The sequence below is a fragment of the Triturus cristatus genome, chromosome 9, assembly GCF_964204655.1.
Source record: "Triturus cristatus chromosome 9, aTriCri1.1, whole genome shotgun sequence".
Classification (NCBI taxonomy): Eukaryota; Metazoa; Chordata; class Amphibia; order Caudata; family Salamandridae; genus Triturus; species Triturus cristatus.
The window spans coordinates 1090209323-1090222647 of NC_140592.1; the positions used below are offsets into that span (position 1 = coordinate 1090209323).

The 13325-nt window shown below is 45.0% G+C and overlaps 1 protein-coding gene across 5 annotated transcripts in view; it reads right to left on the minus strand.

Annotated features, from left to right (window-relative positions):
* LOC146799405 (tRNA-splicing ligase complex subunit RTRAF-like) overlaps positions 1–10274 on the minus strand; it is a 90874-nt gene extending 80600 nt beyond the window's left edge. For 2 of the 5 annotated variants that reach the window (XM_085626953.1, XM_085626951.1), the window contains exon 1: positions 10056–10272. In XM_085626953.1, coding sequence (XP_085483079.1) covers positions 10056–10126 — 71 coding nt within the window. In that variant the 5' untranslated portion in view covers positions 10127–10272. Of the gene's footprint in view, positions 1–9878; positions 9986–10055 lie in introns of those variants that run through there. The other 3 variants (XM_085626954.1, XM_085626952.1, XM_085626955.1) reach the window with 3 other exon arrangements.
* Between the last annotated feature and the right edge of the window lie 3051 nt (positions 10275–13325).

Genomic DNA, 13325 nt, shown 5'->3' on the forward strand with positions numbered 1-13325 from the left:
TCAAGAGTAACGTGCCTTCATGTCACTGGAGTGGGGTTAGGTCTGTTAGGTGCACAGAGTTAAATGATTCTGGAATCATCTAAACTAAGCTTCCTAGCCCAAGTTACCAATGTACTAATTACTAATTTTTAGGTCTCGCCTGAGCCAGCGCATGCGCTGCTCTACGAGACATTTAGTAACGGGCTTTTAAAAGTGCTACCACAGCTTTTGCTGGCCTAGCTTTCAGCGCCCGATCAGGCACCATCTGGAGCGCGATCACGTTCACTTTTGACATTGCTGCGCGCAGACAACTCACGTGCTTTTTGTTTTTTTATTCCTTTTTGCGCGCGCATATAACGCCCGGGCTTGTTCAAGCACACAATCTGCCGTGAGTGTGGCATTGCAGCAACAACATTCACAGCCTGCAGTGTGAGCAGCAGGTGAGTGCGCCTCCTTGGGCATAAGTGGTCACTCTTATGCCTGTATGGTGAGTTGGGCGCTCCTGTCGGTGCTGTTGTCTGGGTGCCACCCTAGGCCGGAGTATTAGGGGCCAGGCTGCTTGAGTGACTTGAGTGAGTAAATGTCCCTTAGAGTTTGGACATGCACGTTACGAAAGCCCCAGGATGATTTACCTCACCCTAGCTCTCGCGCCCCAGAGTCCTGGAACTCTTGTGCAGCGACCGGCCGTGCTGAGCGGCCAAGTACTAGTTATCACTTCCTCTAATGTCCGCATTTACCCTCCCAGGCCCCACTGGTTTGTAAGAGCACGTACTGCGCAATCAAGGAATAACCCCCATCCAACTCCCCCACCTTAGCCATTTTACTTCTGTTCTGCATTTGTTGGCCTGTGTGTTTTTATAGCGCCAACTACACCAAAAATCTCAAAACCTCTGCTATCAGTGCAGGTATACGTATGTGGTCACCCCCATTTACAAATGTTTATATCGAAAATAAAACTTTGCTTAGATAAGGCATGTAAACTGCAGATTGTTGTAGGATTGCCAGATCTTGCCTACATCATTGAAACCCCATGTTGTTAGTTGCCTTTGCTTGCTGCGTTTGACCGAATTTAATTTTAAAGGGGCCATTTCAGAGAAAGCAAGGACTTGATAAGCAAGGTAATTAAAGACTCCCATCTCCCAGAAGAATTATTGCTTCTTTTCATGGAGCGGCCAAGGTTTGAATGGGCATCAACATTCCACTGCCTTCTGCTCCAAAGTGTGAGACCAGGTTGGATTTCGGCCTGTTTCACTCACTTTCCCATGTGTTCCCAGTTCTGTAAACATTGGTAACCATGGGAACAAAAAGACGCCCTTCGGGAAAAATGTGCAGATGTTGCTGTATTTGCAGCATTCCATGCATGTTTTCCATGGGAGTTCGGCTGCTCTTATTTTAATGGGGTATCCGGGGACACTCAAAACAGCACAAAGCCTAAATGTCTCCAGAACCAGTTGAAGATCTGTCTAGCTGGCCAGGTAACCATTCATTTTCTAGGCATGTATGCATTTTTTCAAGAGTAAACAAGCATTGGCATAGCCAATAGGTCTCGCCTTTGGGACCTTGTAAGTGTTTAGCCATGCAACAGTTGTTGTTGCACCAAAGAAATTGTACTGCATATATAAATACTTATAAGGTCCCAAAAGCGAGACCTATTGGCTATGCCAATGCTTGTTCTTTGTAAAGAAATAGATGCTTGTTTCTATTTCTTTACCTTTGGTATAATCGCGGCACCGGCGCTTTATTTTTAACACTAAAAGTAAAGCGCCGGTGCCCGATTATAGCAAAAGTAAAGAAATAGAAACAAGCATCTATTTCTTTACAAAGACGAGTGGCAGAAGAATGGGCTGGAAAAAGGGGAATAACAGGAAGAGGCAAAGAATGAAGGTGGAGATACTGGACTGTGAAACGAGGCAGGTGAGGACTGTTCTTGGCATATCTTGATGTAGCGCCTTCATGAAGTACAGTACCCGTGACGGAGACATATAGCGGCTGCGCGCATTCACGCACACATGCACGCAGGCTTTAGGCCAGAGGCTGCAGCACTTTGAAAATCCCCTTACAAAAATTCGAATAACAGCGCATGCGCTGTTCTAGGCTCGACCTAAAAACAGCACTGCCGAGGGACTGCACAACTGGGCATTAACTTCTAAGTGACTATACCTTTAACCCTATTGTGGTGTTAGGTACTAGATGTACACTTTTCACACATGCCACTTCCCATACTGTAGCAGTCACTCAGCACTAGTCTTCCGTGCATGCCCAGATGTGTGCTCATCCCCACTAATTCTCAGTGACTGCTCAGATCTGCCACTCATGACTCAGTAATCTGAAAGGCATGCTCAGATTTGCCCCATCGCTTTGCAATGTATCAGGGTGTGAGACTCTTGTGCAATTAAGAACAATTGATTACAGACAAATGGACAGGCACAGTAGCTTTAAGTGCAAAAACAACAGTTGCTGGACAGAATGCAGAACAATGTCATACATTCAACCCAGTACAGAGATCTGGGCCTAAATCCATCGTTTTTTTGCTCACCATGCCGTTTCAGTTTGAACCCAGCCATAGGCAAATCAGTCTTGACCCTGTGCCTCATGGGAACTGTCCAGCCCGAATTGCCAAGGCACAGTAGCTTTAAAGCATCCGCCCACACGCTATGTTCCTCGTGACTTTACGTTTATTTATTTTTTTACACTAAGTCTATGGAAGGGCATGGAGACTGTAGTATTTCATCATTCACTGAGACGCCAAATATCAAATGGGAACAAGTTCTGTACTCTTTACTCCACCTGAATGCTACGTAAATTCCATAAGAGCTCAATTAGAGGTGCCGTCGCACTTATGAGGGTAATGTTGACATCTCACTTAATAGGATTCCCATTTTTGGAACCATATACTTTTGTCACTCTATAGCAATTTACACAAAACCTGTCAGCAACGGCATGCATTCCTCCTTCACTAAAGTAATCAAATTTGGTTCAGATTGCTAAAACCAATCAAAATGTATAAGGGAGGGGCATAAAAACGTGACTTTATAAAAAGAACTTGTTTCGTCCAGTGCTTTTTTGGTAGATGTAAGCAAATGTGTGAGCGGTCAGTGAGCCATGCACCAGTTATATAAATATCCGGATATGTTCATGATTCTCAAAATAGAGTATTTTTTAAATGTATTTTTATTGATTTTCAGAGACAACAAACATGGTGCATACAATGCATGCAGTTCAGTACGTTAATACTCGTATCCGTATCACAAGTGAGCAGTAAACATAATATATCATAACCTATGGTGGCGCCCAGGGCTTTAAGTGGTATGAAAAAATGAGGGGGTCTCTCAAAGGGACGTGGCTAATGTAATTTAGGGCGTGGCTTAAAACACATAAGCTAAAAATCTGTGCTTAGCATAGTGTGCCACCCGACTTGTATTTTGCTGCTTCTGTCATTGCATCCAGATCATACCTAAAACAAGTCAGGACTATTGGCTTTGTTAATGGTTGTTAGTTGCATAAGATAAATAAGCAGCAACTATGGCTTGTATATAATATTGAAAAAGCTTCCACTAAAAGCCCTGGTGACCCAAGAGAACGCTGCTGCTCCTGAGTTTCAAAAAGGTGTGTCAATTTGCAGTGTGCGCTATTCCATAGGGTCCCCTCTCACTCGCAACAGCGGTCGGAGTCTTGTGTTTTAAAAAGCAGACACATGGGAGATGTAAGAAGCAAGAATTTTCCTTCCCCTACAACCCTCCCCTGGCATGACGTCATGCTGTAACTTCTCCACTAGTGAGAAGTGAGCAGTGTGAGCACGCGCATATCGATGTCACTGCAGTCCCGAAAAAAATGAACCGCTTGTGCTAGGGCACAAAACATAGCCCGATAGAGACCCGTTTAGAGCCCCCTTTAAACCAGCATTGGCATAGCCAATAGGTCTCGCTTTTGGGGCCTTATAAGTATTTAGTTATGCAGCACAATATCCTTGGTGCAACAACATCAACTGTTGCGAGACCTATTGGCTATGCCAATGCTGGTTTAAGATTGTGACTCAGAAATCTCAATGTAGTCAGTCATTCACTCTCACTCTGTTGTGGGCATAGGCTTATTTAATTAATTGCATTTATTTATAACTCGGTTTAAATGTTGGTCTTTTTTCTTTCTCCTAATGAACCAACCGTTTGATATGTCCAGCTTTCTAGCTCAGGCGGTTGTAGGGGTATTTCCATTTAAAGTAGAGACAGAATCATATACCTAAAGTCTCAGTGCAAACTGGTGAAGCCATGACCTCAGTGGGCGCCTTTGTCACGAGAAAAAAAAAAATCACAAATGTACGTAACAGATTCTGAAATCTAGTCCCTGAACTATTAGTCGCTATTGGGACTCCATAGTTTGCTCACGCCAACTACTGAATCTGTCCCCATTAAAACAATCACAATGACTTGGGTGCCTAACTCCAGAGACTATGGACTGTGTCTCAACAGAAACTGGTGATTATACCTTGATCAGTATTGACTTTTTGACTAGATCTTCATGACACCAAGACCTCATTGGCATAGTGTTCTTGACGACTGGGGTGACTTACTGGGCTTTGGAGACTGTGGCAAAATATTTTTTCCCATGAATACCAAAAACCTCAGCAGCTAAGACTTAAGACCAAGGGGAAGTCCAATACACTACCCAATAGTGGACTTGTAAAAAAATTAGTCAGGAAGTCCTTGTATCTAAATCTGATACACAACCTGGCGAGCCCAGCAGGAGTTTTGCAAGCAACAAAATACCGGTTGAGTCAAAGATCCCAGAGTCAATATGAGCATAGCACTAAGATACAGGTGTTCATTTGAGTTTTAACTTCTCTATCAATCAACATGTAATACAAATCTGTTTCTTGACAAATAAAGCAAAGCCTGGACTATGGAGTTAATATTCTTTACTATGCCATTTGTGTAAATAACTCCTGCCATCTCCTATACAAAGCCTTTAGTACTTACCTTGCAACCTACAGACAAGAGTCGAAAGAGATTAATCTGGTTATCGAACTGGAGTGCAACAGTATTGTGACAATGGGTAACCAAAGGTAAACGACAATATTCACTAAGCATCCTTGTTAGTACCATCAGACTTCATAAAACTCAAAAGGAAGGACATCCCACTCAAAACGGCTTAATATATATCAAAGCAGGCGGTCAAGATGTGGTATGCATGTGTTTGCTTTATACTGTATTTATACACGCTGCTCATATTATTATAAAGGTATTTATAGTATAGTGTTGTGCTTGCACATTTTGTCTTGCTCTAGTAACTAGCATTCTTTGTTTAGAAGCTTTAGAGGCTTCTGCATTTGGACATAGGGGATTCATTCTAGAGGTTAGCTGTTTGAGCTACTCATTTAATTGTGTGCCAATATGCAGTTAATAAACATATACATTTAAAAGAACGCAGTGGAACAAGAGTTTTATTTGTGAACCCTAACATGTTGGCAACAAGGAGGAGGAGAGATGCTACCTTGCCAGAGCCTATCAGTTCATTTTTTGGCTCACGACGTGTGGCGAGTTGCTGTTTATTGTAGTCTCCATTCACGATCCAGCTGTGATTTAGTACCGCAGAGTATAAATCTTGGGAGTCCAGACTCTGCAATCCGGCACAGTGTTATTTCTCTGGAGCTTGCGCAGAACCTGACACGGAGTCAGCGATCTTGTGCGAGATCTCAATGACGCGCAGTTAAGGCAGGAGCGCTTAAGACATTGCCTAGAGAATATGTGCCGCCATTTTGTTACCGTGACTTTTTGACGAGTTAGTCAGGCATATTTAATGGGTCATTTTTTGTTGTTGCTAATTTGCGTGCATGCATCGTGGCGCCATTTTTCTTTAAAGGTGATACTAAAGAATTTGTCACAGGAGTGTTCACCATGGGGATAGAAATTTGTAGAGACGTTTTTTAACATAGAAAAACATGCCCGCGTTTAGTAAATTTGCACGATGGTTTGGTTGTTGTATATCTCGATCGAGGGTGTTGGTAGATAGTCAGCTGGCTCCCCCGGAAGGTACCTCAAGTAAGGATATGTACATAAAATACGGTATTTCTCCCTTAAAATTCATTATGGCATAAATACACGTCCAAGGATAAAGAGACTCAGTGGCCCATATATGGTTCTTTTGAATCTCACAAAATTGAGGCTGTATAAATACAGCTCTTTAGACGAAGGTCGCGACAAGCTATGTAATGCAGTCTTCCACCCCCAATCAGCAGGCTTGTGGAAAGATACAATGCCACGATCAAATCCAAACTAGCCAAAATAGTAGAAACTACGGGGCTAAAATGGCCAGATGCGCTACCACTGGCCCTTCTATCAATAAGATCTGTCCCGCATTCCCGCACCTCATTGACTCCGTATGAGGTGGTCTTTGGACGCCCAATGAACATCTGGGGCGCACACCCTGCTACCACATTGTCCGATTCACCTTGTGAATTGTTGAGTGATTATTTGTCCGTACTTACACAAACTTTGTCTTCCATTCATCAGCAGGTCCAGGAAGCATTGCCTGATCGATCCACCGGGCCGGGACTTGCCATCCGACCGGCCACTTCGTTATGGTAAACAACTTTGCTCGAAAGAAGACACTGGAACCCCGGTGGAAAGGGCCCCTGCTAGTCCTTCTGACCACTAGAACGGCAATGCGAGTGGAAGGCAAGAAATCCTGGATCCATGCTGTACACTGCCGGAAGATCCCCAGCATCACTCAAACTGATCCTACCTTGTCCACCTACAAGGAAGTTCTAACGTGCGACCCCCCCCTGTGTGTGGTCTCCCAGCACCAGAACTGGAATTATTCAAAGATAACACCGTGCCAACTAAAGAAAGATACAACCTACGCCCACGCACGGCCTCTGGAGCTCCAGCGACCAGACAGGGGAGGAGAGCCAGAAGTCGCAGGGCGGTAGTATTATCTGGAAGGGTGGATTGGTACTCCAGGTAGCGGGGTACTGAGAAGCCTAGCCAGGAGAAGCAACCACCAGCTACCGGCAACGCGTAGGGCTCACCTTTTCTCTCCAACAGCTGCACAGCCCAAAAGAAGACTGATTATGACAAACAAAGAAACCATGGAACTTTCCAACAAGAAGATAGCACTATGTAACAAACTGCATAATAACAGGTCAATAGCTTTGACGACAGTTCTCCTCCTCACTATTATCTTTGGCATCCTCTTCTGGATCCTAGAGGAAGGGGCACCAGCCAAGGATACCATATTGCCCACTGATGCCACGCCTCCTGAACATTCCCATGTCCCCTTATCTCCAAAATAGGCGACAAGAGTTTTGGAACAACACCTTCATCCAAATGTTGAATCAACATAATGAGGTATTGAATAAAATGAACTGTTGGGTCTGTGGTCTCCTGCCTCACTCCACGGAGAATAACATTCCCTTCCTCCCTTACTCTTACTCTATACACGCCTCTTGCGCTGCCTGGATGTCGCTCATCATGGGCGCCCATCGGTCCAGCTGCCATGCCGACATCACTCTCCAACAATTGCAAGATGAGTTCTGGCAGAACAAAACGGGCAATCCTGTTTGTCCAAAGAACAATTCTACACGCATGTCTGAGGATGAGAAGGAGGAAATGTTGGTATTAGACTCTACCAGTAGAATACGCTTCTCCAGCTTCAAAGCAAGGACACTCGCCAAGCGGACCCCACCGCTAGCTGTTGTTCGCATTCCTGGACTAATGTGTATCAGAGGCTTAGGTATGGAGTACGTTGGGGACAGCTCTTGTGTCGTGACAACTCTGAATACGACATCTCCACCGCCCCTTGTTGCCTCCCCAAACACCTACTTCGTGTGTGGAACAAAGGCCTACACTTGGCTTCACGAGAACTGGGGAGGCACATGTTACATAGCTTTCCTCCTTCCCCCTGTCTACATTGCTTCTCCTCTTCATCATCGCGCCCGCCGCAGCAACGATGTGGGTGAACAAACAAGACACAACCTCTCAACAATTCCTGGATGCCATGAAGGGCATCCTTCCCTTCTGGGGACCAATGGCAAACAGCGAAGCCATTCGCCACCTCACCAGAGTCATGGAAGCCACCGTCAACATCACAGCTGGTATTTTGGCCAACATCACTGCGGAGCTCCAAGCGGTACGCCTCGTCACTCTACAAAATCGCATGGTCCTTGATGTCATCCTAGCTGACCACGGAGGAGCATGTCGCATCATCGGCACCAGCTGTTGCGTGTATGTTCCGGATCATTCATCATCTGTCTACGAGGCTATTTCCACACTCCATCGAATAGCCTCTGACCTCCATCAAGATACAGACCCATGGTCCCTTGGTTCTTGGATATGGCAACTTCGGCTGACATGGGGATGGAAGGTTCTAATGATCATCCCGATACCTCTTGCCCTGGTTCTCTTCGGTTGCCTTTGCCTTCAATGTGGTCCTCCAGTCTGTGGCCTCTGCGCAAATGCTATCAAGTCAGTCCCCGTAAATGCACAGGTCAAGAACGATAAAATAAGGACTGAACGTGAGACACAGCTATTGATGAACATTGCAATTGACTAAAAAAAAAAAATGGTTTCGCTTATGGCAAAAGGAGGGACTGTGGAAAAGTAGGTCTGTTATCTTGCCATTCACTCCGCCATTTTGTGCTATACCTTTCATGACTGACCTTCTCTCTCTTTCACGATCACTCTGGAGCTCCACTTTTGACCTCCCACATTCCTGCACGGACACTCACACCCTGTTCGTGCTTTGACCTGCCACAAACTGACCAGCCCATGCTCAACCAGTCGGACAGGGAGTTTCCCAGATGTTTATCGTCCTCACCCTGCACACTATGCCCTGCAGGTGTCCAACAGCTACCATCTGCAGGCCTATCAGATTGACCTCTGCTTGCTGTGTAATCATTCCTCTCGCCTGTGCCCTGCAGGGGTCCAACAACTACCATATGCGGACTTATCTGATCGGACTTTACTTGTCGTATAAACATGCTTTTCGCCTACACCCTGCAGGGGCCTGAGATGAGGGGCACTGGTGGTGGGTGGTAGTGAGGGCATCCAAGGAGGATGTCAATAGGAGGAGAGGCTATGGAGAAATGAGGGGCACTGAGAGAGGGTGGCAGTGAAGAAATCTGAGAAGAAGGTCATGAGGAAGAGGGGATTTGGAGAGAGATGGGGCGATGTTGGAGGGTGGTGGTGAGGGAATCCAAGGATGAGGTCATGGGGGAGGGTGGGAGAGAAACTGAGAGATGAGGGGCACTGGTGGAGGGTGGTCGTGAGGGAATCCGAAGAGGGGCTATGGACAGATGGAGTGCACAGTTGAAATGTGGTAGTAAAGGTATCTACAAAGAAAGAGGTCAGTGGTGGGATGCCAATAAATAACTCTTCACATGCTCTGTATACACACAGAAGCAATCCTTGTATCATAGTGACTGTTTGCAAGTAGATATGATGTATATGGCTCGCAGACTACCTCCAGAAGCGACAAATTGGGCCGATAGTGGCCCACCCGAATGTAACGCAAAGACCTGGAACCAGAGGTCCTACAAATGGGAAACGCCGAACCCTGTGTTGGTGTCCCATTCGTTTCAACGATTTAGTGGGTAAATATTCCCACCTAGACGAAATTTGGTCGCCGTGAATGGTATACTCCGTAATAGAACGGGCGACACGATTCTCACTTTAGAATAGGGTTATCTTAGACACATTATAGATAGCGTGATGTTTGAATGGGTGTGAAGCAAATGATTAATTGCTGCATAATTTGGAGTTATTTGACTGGATTCGAAGCATATACTGCACATTAATCCTATTTAGTTCTATTTCACTGTTGGTTGAGAGAGTAACCTGACTCAATACAAAAGATTTGAAGTAGGGCCAATGACATTTACAGCTGCCAACGTAAGGTAGACTCACGATTGTCCATGCATCCCTGCCACGTGCAGACTGCGCCGAAGTGAGTCTGTGAAGCTGTAGCCACACAGTGGTGTGTGCAAGAGGTAGACGGCTAGAATCGGCCCTATCCGGACCCACCGTTGCTTTATGTTACCGCACCGGATACTTTTCCACCGCTACGTCCTACTACGGTCTCACCTTTGCAGTTGAACCCTGATGGGTTGTGGTAATCCAAAGCCTGGAGCTTTCGGCGAAACATGGTCGTACATAAGCGACCGGTTTACTGGAATCACCGGCTGCAGACGCTAACAACGGAGAGCCTGGTGGTTTGACACACGTTGGTGGCTCGGTGCCTCTACATAGAAAGAGAAGCTTGAAGACACTGTCACGAAAGAACCCGAGTACTTAGTAACACGGCGGCCATTTTACAACGGCGTCTACTCCATTTATTTGAATAGAGAGTGGGCACTAATATTGTACGATTCTGGTGAAAGATTTCACACTTTATTCTTAATCTTATTAGTTTGCAATATAACTAGTTTTAGTTAAGAGATGTATTTATTTTCCTAATACTAAACTACTTGATTCACTACATTATTTACATTTCTGTTACACAGTGCTTTTCCATAATATTCTATTAAGACCAATGTTGGGGAAGACGGTTTAAAACCTACATAGATGCGCTAATATTTATCATAAGTCGCCAACCATGATTGCGTTTACCAAGGATTCGACATGGCGTACATTTTCCATTTCCATAGCCGTAATTCTACGTTACTTTAGAGAGCTGCCCAATCACAGCCTGCGGGTGTCTCCAATCAGCACTGAGGACAGACGCCAATTTAACGCGATAGACTGGATTTAAAAAGGGTTTGTCTGATTTCACTCGGTTAGGGATAAATTATTGGCGTGCTTCGCAGGCAGTGATTGTTTGCACTAATAGTGGGCGCGGTACCGTAGTGACCACTACCGGCTACGTTTTTCTCATTTACTCGCGTTGAACAAATGGATACTTTTCGAACGCGAGAAGACGGAGAATATTAGCGTTCTTATGTATGACGTGTCCGATGGTTCTATCATATTTATTTATTTATTTGTACGATTTTATATAGCACGGACATGGCCCGAAGGCATCCGAGCGATTTACAGCAGTAGCATGATACAACAGCAAATTACAATTACAATAATCACTTTCACATAGCTGCCAAGGTTTCAGATTGCTATGTGTGGCATTTTCATAATTTCATTGTAATTATGAGTGACATTTCAACGACTATGAGTGACAATTTATCGCGAGCAAAAATCAAGCAATTATATAGAGAAACATAAATACCAGAAAGTACATTCATGTGAGCAACAAGAAACTCTAAGAAGTAATTTAGTTAATGCGCTTTTATATAGCGCGAACATTACCCGAAGGTGTCAGAGAGCTTTACAAAAGAACTAGTTGCGTTACATAAGTACTTTGGATTAGTTGAGTTATATAAGAGATACAAACGGAACAAATTGCAAATGTGCAAATTGTAAAGTCACACAAGGAAGAGAATACACACAGAATTTTTTTTGCAAATGTACAAGTTTTAAAGTCACTCAAGGAAGAGATACAAACGGATAAACTCATAGGAATGGTAGTAAGTACAAAAGTCTACTACATATACTAGTGGTTAGAGTTATATATAAATATATATACAAATAGTAAATTTACTCATGATTACATTTTACCAGCGATTAGGCTTGGACAATTAAATATTACATATTATATATTACATATTTACGGAGTGAATGGAGAAATAAAACATCAAAAGGGGTAGAGAGAGGTGGGGGGGGGGAGAGTCGATGGCTGAGATTGGCGAGAGGAGAGAGGGGGACCTGAGGGGAGAAAGAGATAGGCTGTCCAGCAAAAGAGAGATGTCTGAAGTTCGGCAGGATGGAGTCCAACGGACCGAAGGACAGGACAAGAATCAACAAAGTGGCGGATCCGGGTCGTGGGCGTCAAAGGAAACCATCACAAAAAGGCAAGATGCACCAAGTCAAGACCCAAAAAACCTGTAGAGCAGAGTTCCATTAAGTAGGGTCAGGGGGGACGCAGCCACAGCTCAGGGAGGACGGAGGTCAGTAGAATTACTCCTGTTTACATGCACAGGCACAGTACCGCGATTGCATCAGGGTTGACGATCAGCACATCATGGAGAGATGAGAACTGGAGCAAGCCTCTGAACAAATAGGGACCAACAGCAAGCGCGGCCGAGGAGCACTCCGCCATCTTGTGCTCAGCAAGCGCTTCTCTGACCTGGGGAGTTTAAGGCTGGTGAGGGGACAGGTCAACGGAGCCCCCTACTGTCAACACCGGAACATCAGGGGAACCCAGGTTCATCAGCAGTGCCCCCGCTCACCGACTGCAAATTGAACTAAAGTACGCTGACCGGGGACCGCCATTGGCAGTGCACCAGCGAGCTGCTCTGCCAATCAATGCTGCCCGTGCTGAGTGGTAGCCTGAGTAAAAGCAACCACGAAAACAAAAAAACATAAGCAAACGCTCACGGTATGTGTGGAGATAAGATCCAGTGTGGAAACCAGCATATTCACACCATGTGTCAATGTTGACAGTAAAGCCCTCCATTACACCATCCCTAAAACAAAGTTATCCTCCAAGCAAACTGATGGCAAACTCGTTATATACAATACAGGTGGAAACAATCCTTTTAAACATGCAGCGGAGTTAATTTACAAACATGTGTCAAGAAATATAAGAAATACGTGACCCTCTGCAGTGAATCATACTGTGCTCACTCACCATGCCTACTATGTGAAAATGATACCAATCATTCGACTCCTCAGTCAATGCACATGAATAGTGATAATCACAACAATTGTAAAAAGCACAAATGTAGTGATTGCTGCCTAGATAAACAATATATTAACTATGACCTTAAACCCGATGATACAGTTCAGACACAAAAGTTTACATGCACCCTATCATTGAAAACAATACAAAAAATAAAAATGAATCAATGCTCCTTGAACAATTATTCGCCATTTGCTGTTGTATAAAGATGAGCAACAGCCTTTCACCGCGTGTGGCACTAATGTCCTCTTACTGGAAAATGCACCACATTCTCGTTACATGATGACTTACGTATTCGTCTCTCCTCCCAGAACCCCTTGAAGCACAACTCCTGGAAGCCCGCCATAAACCACTGTTTGTTTTGTTCTTCTTCTGCAGCCCCCAGGCTGAGGCAGCGTGTCTCTCCCTCAGTGACGACTGGCCCTCTCACAGCAGCCGCATGACCATGCAGCATGCTCCCTCACCAAGTGGCCTTGAGTCGGCTGGCCCGGGCTGATCTGAAGTAATTTGCGGGCAGGCGGCGTGGCCAATAATTAGTAGATTAGTAGGCCTGTCCTGCTCCAGCGTGGGCAGCCCTGCAGGGCAGGGCAGAGTCTGAGGTGCGAATAGCAGTGTGGTGTGAA